The 8,969-nt window shown below is 51.6% G+C and overlaps 1 protein-coding gene and 1 long non-coding RNA gene across 2 annotated transcripts; one reads left to right on the plus strand and one right to left on the minus strand.

Annotated features, from left to right (window-relative positions):
* Positions 1–200: 200 nt before the first annotated feature.
* On the minus strand, positions 201–3,317 carry LOC139038605 (uncharacterized). The gene is made up of 2 exons (XR_011491625.1): positions 3,123–3,317; positions 201–514 (listed from the first exon to the last, which is right to left on the minus strand). It is a non-coding gene; the product is annotated as an uncharacterized lncRNA (long non-coding RNA).
* Positions 3,318–3,355: 38 nt separating this feature from the next.
* Positions 3,356–8,659, plus strand: LOC110150544 (large ribosomal subunit protein eL34-like). The gene is made up of 2 exons (XM_070478377.1): positions 3,356–3,404; positions 8,223–8,659. The coding sequence occupies exons 1-2, from the start codon at positions 3,356–3,358 to the stop codon at positions 8,597–8,599; spliced, it is 426 nt and encodes a 141-aa protein (XP_070334478.1). The 3' UTR covers positions 8,600–8,659.
* Positions 8,660–8,969: the final 310 nt, after the last annotated feature.

Genomic DNA, 8,969 nt, shown 5'->3' on the forward strand with positions numbered 1-8,969 from the left:
GGAGTTGGAGGGGCCTGCAGCGCAAAGTTTGCCTCGAAGCAGGAAACCGCTTTGGGGGGCGAGCGTTCTGTCCTCCGCAGTTACGGCCGCCGGGCAGCAGTGACGGACAGCGACGCTGGCCAATCACAGCGCTCCTCACTGCATTTCAAGGGCTGAGCTCGCTGTTCCCTATGGCAACGTGGAACAACAAGCTGACACCATTTCTGGACAAAGAAATTTCTCGCAGGAATTTATGTAGCATTACATGTTCTGTTTGCTGCATTTCTGGGAGCAGTGCACACAGGATATCGGAGTGACTCACTTAAGTACAATGGCTCAGAAGCCATTCCTGTTTTTCTTCAGAGAAAAGGGGAAAGTGTCCACTGGTTGGTGTCAGGGTTCTAAAGGGGTTTCATCAGACTCTCCCGGACAGTCAGACCCGCAAGGGACAGCTCCCCACTCAAAGGCTGGTGGCCGGTGGGTCTGACTGGACTCAAATGTGCTGGCAGCTTCTCCCACTCAAACGCCTGGGCACCTGGCAAAATAAAAACCGTTAAATTGTTCAGACAAGTGTCTTTCAAACTTTTGAATGCAATTCATGTTACAAACCCGTTGTGTGTAACATGTGTGCATTTATATATACACATATATACACATATGTAGCAGATGCTTCATCTCAAACATGATGTATTCTGATATTTTCTATTTCATTCTATTTATTTATTAATGCTGGTTTTCACTGTCCCAACTCAACATGGGTTCATGGCCTGAAGTTTGAAAACACTACATTAGATTAAACGAGCTGCTGAAGATGGTGGAAGTGGCCCAGGGTTTGGGGGTGGTCATTGTGGGAAGGGACCCTCTTCTTCCTGCTCTATCACACATGTGCTCTGCAATGTGGGGCTGCAAAGCCGAGGACTCCAGTCCCCCCCTTCCTGCCCAGTCCTGTCCTTCAGGTAGGCCCTGGCTAACACCAGAGGTGCACCAGCGAAGAAGCAGGCTGCCAGTGCCCCTTCGCTGGACAAGGACTGCCAAAAACAAATGCAGAGGAAATGGGGCCTGGAGAGGCCCAGGAGGCCTAAGTGGGGTATGCAAACACAGCCGTGGGTTTCGTGCAAGTGATGAGACAAAGGGAAGGCAAGGTGGGAGGTTTGGGTAACTGGCCACAGAAGGTTTTAATTTTCTCTCAATTCTCTGGGCCTCTTGGGGAGATGAAATTGTCCTCATTTTAGGGAAATCTGTTTTGGGATTTGTGTGCACGCCTGCACACACACCACCACCACCATCTCTGGCTCTTTCCCCTAGTCATTCAGGAGAACATGAGTCCCAGATAAGGCCAGCCTCCCACAGGCAGCCTTGATTGGAACCCCACTCTCATACATCACTTCTGAAAAATAGACTCAACTCCACCAAGAAAAAGGATTTTTTTTTACTTCAGGCCTCATGGAAGACAGGGAAGAGGGTCTGTATCAAGCTCACACAGCAAAGTCCCAAAACCCACGAAAATCACGATGCCTGCCTTAAGTCCCAATCAGAGGCTCCACCTGTCTTTGTGATCACCGTCCCTCTGCTCCATCCCGGGTTGGGGGGCTCCTCATAGCCTCTGTGTTCCACCAGCCCCCCCCCCAACAACAAAGCTCTGGCCTTAGCTGGCAGACCCCGCTCAGCAAACAAAACCCAGCGGTTCCTGGAGCCACCCCCTCGGGGTACCCAGCTCATCCCACCCCGGCAGCTCCACAGCGAGCGGTGCTCCCCCCACACACATTAGAAATGAGGAGGGAGAAGATGACTGGGTCCCAATCAAGTCTTGGATTAATGAGATAAACGGTCTGAAAAGTACAAGGATTCTAAACCGTCAGAAATGCAATACACCATCTCCCTAGGAATAAAGGCATCTCTCAAGGCTGGTGACGGCAAGCCTGAAATGTCACACGCTGCTGGATCAGGACAGCTTGTTCCACCTCCGCCTGGTCCTTCTGTTTGTGTGGTCAAGACCTGCTTGCTGAGCGTGACCTGTGCTCGGCTCTCTTCTAGCATGAAACCAATTACATGCTTGTCCTTTGGGAGTTTACCTTCTAGCAGGTGGAGACTGAGCAAACAAATCACAAGTGAAATCTGTAACAGGAGTTGCGACAGCCAGAGCCGAGGAGGGGAAGAAGGAGGCCTGGAGCAAGTGGCCAGGAGGGGAAGAAGGAGGCCTGGAGCAAGTGGCCAGGGGGCCTGGGGGATCAGGGGCCGTCTGAGTGCAGGCCTCAGGGCAGAGAGGGAGCCCTGTGAATATGAGTGGGAAAAGCATCCAGGCAGAGGGGACAGCGTAGGCAGACATCCCGAGGTCAGCAAGGCCTGGGGAGACTAGTGTGGCCTGAGCCAGTGAGAAGGAGAAAGTCACAGAGGATGGGGGTGAGGGGGGGTGAGGAGGCAGGGCCATGTGGGGGTCATCAACAGGACTTGGGTCTTGCTCTGAGGTGGGGGCCACTGTGAAGGTTGATGGATAACGCGTTCTATCCAAACAAGTCCTATATCTGATCTTATTTCATTGTCCTTCAGCACCTGGCAAATGCAAACAGCGGGGCATGATTTGGCTGTGGGGTGAACAAGGTCACAGCCGAGGACATTCAGCTCTGACGAAGGTGCACACAGGTGTGAGTCCGCAACTGGAGCCCTGGAGGGGGAGGGGAGCCCTGGACCCAGTGACCCACATCCGGGACTCTTCCGAAGAAATATGACCACACACTAGGAAACTACTAGGCACCTCCCACCTTCAAAGCCAAAGAAAAGGAGTGGGCCCTTTTCTGGCAGCCAGCACGGCGAGGCTGGGCTTGCTCTCAGATGGGGGCGAGAACCCATGGCCCATTGCCTGGAGCCAAGGCCTCAGCCGCAGCCCAGCTGTCCCCACAGAGCAGCCTCTGCAGGGCGGCTCTCCGTGGCCGAGTCCCGTGGTTTTCACCTTGGGCCCCTGGCTGCCTGTGCTTACCTGCTCCCCCCACACTAGTCTCCAGGGATCCTTGTGGACCCAGGCTGATTCAGCCCAGGGCCTTGGCCCAGAACGCTCCCCCCAGCTAGCTACAGGATTTACTGCCTCTTCCTTTGGGTCAGAGCCAGCTGTGGGGATTCTAGATCAAAGATTTGTCTCCGGGACTTACCACAGTGCGCCTCCAAATGCCCCCTGGCCCGACACAGTGGGAAGAAGCCAGGGACGGGCTCCCCAGATATCCTAGTGATGAGCTCCTTTGGAAAGGTGAATGGGATGAATTCACTCAAGCAGGAGAATTCAAGACCAGGAATCGAAAAAGCAGAACTCAACTCATGACTAACTGATGTTAGGAAAGCACTTCACCTCCCTGGCCCTGGGTTTCCCCTTTTGCAGAGCGGAAATATGACGGCCTGCCCGACCCCAGGGGGCTCTGAGAAGGCGGCTGGTGCCAGTAGGGACCCTGCGGCCAGCGTGTCCCTGGGAGGGACCATGGTGCCCGGAAGGGAGGCAGGGACTGTATTTCTGATGCTGTTGCTTTTATTACACATAAAGGATGCACCCGGCTTTCCCGGAGCCGGAGGGATTGTTTTAATTTCAGGTGTCCATGATCAGTTGCCATGAATAAAGATCAAATGCTCCACTGTTTTTCAAGGATGTTATTAATGCTTTCCCATCACACTTTGCCAGGCCTTTGTGTGATGTTAAACTGATGACAAACTTCCTTGTCAGTTCCCTGAAAAGGATTTTCTGAGGGACTGGTCCTCAGACCCACACAGTGGATACAACAAGCTGTCAGAATTGCTCCTGCCCCTTTACTGGAGAAGTGGTGTTTTTCAAACTGTAGTTTGCAATCTATTAATTGGTTGAAAAATCAGTTGAGTGGGTGTGACCAGTATCTTGTTAAAAAAATGAAATAAAATAAAAATAGGAAATAGCAAAACGCTTCACGCTTACTAGGTGTGAGTGACTAGAATCAGTGTAGTTTTGTGAACTTTGGTTTTTTGTTCTGCATGGGTATACACAACTAAGCTGGGCTGTCTTGAGGTAAAACTTATTTCTTGTTGTGGGTTCTGGAGCAAACGTTTGAAACGCCCCCTTGCTAATGGAGTCACGACTCGGATGTCTTGTTTAAAAGTTATTTTCCTCGTTACCTGCTGACATCTGTTTTGTGTGTCCTACCAATTGGAACTTCCACCTGCTTTGGGTGAAATACTCAAAATTAGTAGAGTTTGAGTTAATGAGGTTTGTTATATTAAGCAAAATAAACGACGGTGCGGTTCAAATGGCCTGCATCCTCCTGAAGATTCCTGAGTGGAGGACGCTGGGCCCACTTCTCCACAAGTGACTTCTCCATGTCCCTGCCAGAGGCTTCGGTCCACTTGGCCAAAGTGGTTTCCTCGCTCTTTCCCTGGTGGAAAGCCCTGGGCAGCCCTTAAACCATGTGACTAAGTGAAGCAAAGCATGAATGAAGGGATGAATGAATGAATGAGCCATGGCACCTGCCCCAGGCTGAATCATTCCTGTCCACTCCATGTACCTCGTTTCACTTCATCACTGAGTCCCCAGGTAGGACTCTGGCCTGAGGATGGACGCAGGACTGGGGCCAACTCCAGGTCTCCACACAGGAAAGGTTTATGGTGTGGTCATCTGTCTAGAGGAGCGTCCGAGGGACTTGTTCTGAATCCTCACTGCTGTAACAAGCACGAGTCCTTTATTTAACATGTGGATTGGGGGTAGGCCTGGGGCTGTTGGAGACTGGGGGGTCTTTGGCCCCCCTTTGGCCTCACCACTGAGTGTGGATTCAGGAGAAACCCGAGACCCTCTCCCAACCAGGCCCATGAGGAATCCACTCTAGAACCCTGTGGATTTCAGGTTCCAGGGATCTGCCGTGATGACCAGTTCTGACTTCGTTCTCTCTTCCCAGGTTGTGCCTGGGGCGGCCCAGTTTACATGAGTCTTGTGACACGCTTGAAATCTGTGATGACAAAGTCAATAGTAACTAGAGTTCCCAAACTGAGGGGGTGTTTTAAGGCCAGAAGCATAAACTGAAGCCCCTGGTGGGTGGAGGAATGTGTCCGGCCCGTCCTTCCAGAGTGGGGATGTGGGACTTCTGGAGGTTAGAAGGATGTACATAGTCCTGTAATTGTCACATCTCCTCCGTGCTGGGGAACAGGGATAAAAAGAGCAGAAGACTCATAAATTTAGGTTCCTCTTACACCTCTAGCTAACCAGTTGTTCTAAGATGCTAATTTCCATGAGTGATTTGCAATGTAGGTGATTTTTCATAACTACCAAGTGTGAATTTCCCTCTTTTTCAGCGTGGACCCAAATAAGCTCATTTCGCAGGGGGAATCTAACTGTACCATGTGCTGATACCTAAAATGACAGTCTTGGGGCTTCTTTACGTAAAAATTCGCTTTGTAATTAACAGGCTTCCTAAATAAGCCTGCTTTATCAGTGTAACAAGAGTTTGCAGGACGCCAGCTGTATTGTCCTTCTGAAGGGGGCAAGGAGACACAGAGCTGGCTTAAGGGGTCCTGAGGACATGACTGAGGGACAGGGCGGGCTGGGTCACCGGGCTCTCTCCTGACCCTGGGGCTTGTCCCCGCACCTCTCAGGTGCTGTTCCAGGCGATAATAATAGGCACCCGCCGGTTTAAGTCAGTGGGTTCACATGGGACCAGAGGCCCCGGTGGAAGCGAGGCCTGCGGGGGCGGGGGGCGCTCGGGCACCGAAGCCGGGGCGCCTGCCCCGGTGGCTGTGTGACAGGAAATGGCCTTTCCTCCCTTGCTGTTTCTTTTTGAGTGTGAGGCAAACTACAAAATTCCCCCACAGATGGTTAAGGAACCAAAATCGGACACTCTCACTCGCCTGGGGGGTTTACTCCTCACAGGGACCACTTGACGCTGCAACTCCGAATGCAGAAACTGTGCCCGGCACACAGGCTGCCCTGGGCAGCTGCTTCCAGGCTCCCCGGAAAGGCCCCTCGGACCGGGGCCTCGCTCTGACCCCGCGCTCTCGGGAAGTAATTTGAATAGGCAGGGGTCTGGGCGAAGTTGCTAGCTAGGTGACGGGCTCAGGCAGACGTGACATCTGTTGATTCCCCAAAGAAAACAGAAATCAGGAAAGGATTAGGGAAAACCCCCCAGTTTGTCCAGAGCCTTGATTCCCCTTTTCCCACCATTTTTAAGGATAAAAGAGACTGATTTTGCCCCAGGATCAGTAAAAAATAACATCCATTTATGTATCTCTATAGTTATTCTGTCATCCATTCAGACACTATGATGTTCACTGGACAGTTGAGGAGTGGGGTTTGCCCAAGCTGGGTCCACCTGTAAACCCCCAAAAGCTGCCCAGCCCTGGGCCCGGGGGCACTGCGGCTGCCCATCCTGTGAGCCCCACTAACGTGGCTGGTGCCTGTCTTGGAAGGCATCTCCCCCACTCTCCTCCTTTTTAACCTCACTCTGCCTGAGCTTTGACGCCCCTGGGATGGACTTGGACACGGGGCAGCCATGAACTCACTAAATTTGTCTTCAGAATTGTGTCTTCCAAGGTTTTTGCCCCTGGACAAGGACCCAGCTGTACCATATTGTCAAAAGACCTGAAACCCCAATAATGCAATAGCATCTCTGACATTTGCCCAGAAAAACAAGACATTCTAAATGTACAACTCCTGATACCTTTTGTAATCAGGCGAAATCCAGTAGCATCATTTAGCTACACATGTAGAAGTTAGTTAGCATCCTTTGAAAAGCACTGGAATTTTTTCCAAGCCATTCTCTGCCACTCACAACCCCTCACCACACCTTCCTATTGAATGCCCTGCCCTCACCATCTCCCACCGCCTTTCCCTGTCCTCCCCTCCCCGACTCTGTCCCCCCACACCCACCTCTCTCCCCCGACCCTTCCTCCGTCCACCACTTTCTGCCTCCTGGGTGGTAAAGGGTGTCACTCAGTCCCAGCCCCAGCTGTTAAGCAAAGGCTGACGAGAAGGCAGCCTTGTGGGCTGGGAACAGATGCCAGCAGCTCTAGATTGCATTGTCACCCCGAAAGCCGCAACCCCAGGATCCACGTCTTTCCTGGCCCTGCCGGCTCTCCTAGTCCTTGAAGACTCTAAGCCCTTCCGTCTTGCAGAGCTTCCCTCCCAGGGCTGCAGATGTATTCTAACAGGCTGGAGGGCACCCCGCAGGCGTGGAGCAAGTCCAGACAAATTTCAGTTCCTTTGGAAATGGCTGCTTCCAGAGTTCCCGACAGAGAAGATCTTTAACCAGCCCTTACCACCATCCCCTCTGCTGGGCAACCACAGAGGCGCCTACTGTTCTGGAAGTTCCTCTCCTCATCGTCTAGTGGAAAGGACATTAGAGGGGCAGAAGGGCTTGCCGGAGACTAGGAGGATCTTTCTGGCTAAAGACCAGAGGGCCCTGAGGTGTACAAACTTTCACCAACATTTACTGACACTGCCATGAGCCAAGTGCATTGAGAGGCTCTGGGGGCAGAAAGACAAATGAGACAAAAAAGCCACACACATGGACTTGCCAGGTGGTCCACGGGTTAAGACTATGTATTAATACTTCCAAGGCAGGGAGCATGGGTTCGATCCCTGTTTGTGGAACTAAGATCCCACATACTGCATGGTATGGAACAACAAATGGCGCTAGAAAACTTGAATATCTCTTTGCAAAAACAAGCAAAAAACCAAAATAGCAACAACCCCCCCACCCACACACACACGAATTTGGACACAACACCCCAAGTCCTGGAGAAGCACCTCCTTATCTGTGTTCTCCACTAAGATCAGTGCATCAAAAGTTAGATCAAAACGTAGGGGCTTAGCAACGTTGTTCATGGACTGTGTGTGTTGTATGTTAGTTGCTTCAGTCCTGTCCAACTTTTGTGACCTAGGGACCGTAGCCCACCAGGCTCCTCTGTCCACAGAATTCTCTAGGCAAGAATATTGGAGTGGGTAGCCCATTCTCTTCTCCAGGGGATCTTCCTAACCCAGGGATTGCACCTGAGTCTCCTACATTGCAGACAGATTCTTTACCATCTGAACCATCATACTCCAAAGCAAAACAAAGAGTTTAGTTTTAAAAAATAGGAGCTTAGACCACAGCGATCATCTTATTATCTCTCAAGGTTTCTGTGGGTCAGGAATCCAGGAAAGGTTTAGCTGGGTAGGGTCTCTCTCAGGCACAGTCAGATGATGGCAGAGGTGAGCAGGGTGAGGCTGGAGGGTTGGGCTTCCCCATAACACGGCAGCCTGGGAGCAGCTGGGCAGGAGGAGAGCTTCGATCAAGAGCAGTCAGCAACGTACCGCCGTAGGCTGTCCTACAATACAGCCTCCAACAAAACCAGGCTGTCCCGAACCCCTGGTAATAGAATTGTTTACCTTTACACCAAGAAGGTTGGGAAAGCACCAAAATCCGCATGTGGTGTGTGCCCAGGCCGACTTAGAGGCATTCGTGCTGTGAGACCTAAAGTTCTCATGAGGTTGTCTAAAACGAAGAAACATGTCAGCCGAGCCTATGGTGGTTCCATGTGTGCTAAATGTGTCCGCGACAGGATCAAGCGTGCTTTCCTTATTGAAGAGCAGAAGATCGTTGTGAAAGTATTGAAAGCACAAGCACAGAGTCAGAAAGCTAAATAAAAAATGAACCATTTTTGAGTAATAAATCAAAACGCCTCAAAAAAAAAAAAAAAAAAAGAGCAGTCAGCAGGCAGGACCTGCATGGCCCTTGATAACCTTCCACTGGAAGTCACACACGGCCACTTTTGCCGTTCCCTGCGATTCCAGGCAAGTCACCAGCCCACCCAGTTTCAGGGGAGGGGACACAGACCCCACCTCTCAACAGGAAGAGCATCCAGGGCACACTGTGGAAACACATGTGGGACGGGAAATATCACTGGGCCAGCCTGGAAATGCCTTCGCCACAGCAGGGTTCCCTGGAAGCAGCACCGGAGAGGGATCTGGGGGCTTGTGGTCAGTTGTTGTCGTCGCTCCGTCGTTTCCAACTCTT

The sequence above is a fragment of the Odocoileus virginianus genome, chromosome 16, assembly GCF_023699985.2.
Source record: "Odocoileus virginianus isolate 20LAN1187 ecotype Illinois chromosome 16, Ovbor_1.2, whole genome shotgun sequence".
Lineage (NCBI taxonomy): Eukaryota > Metazoa > Chordata > Mammalia > Artiodactyla > Cervidae > Odocoileus > Odocoileus virginianus.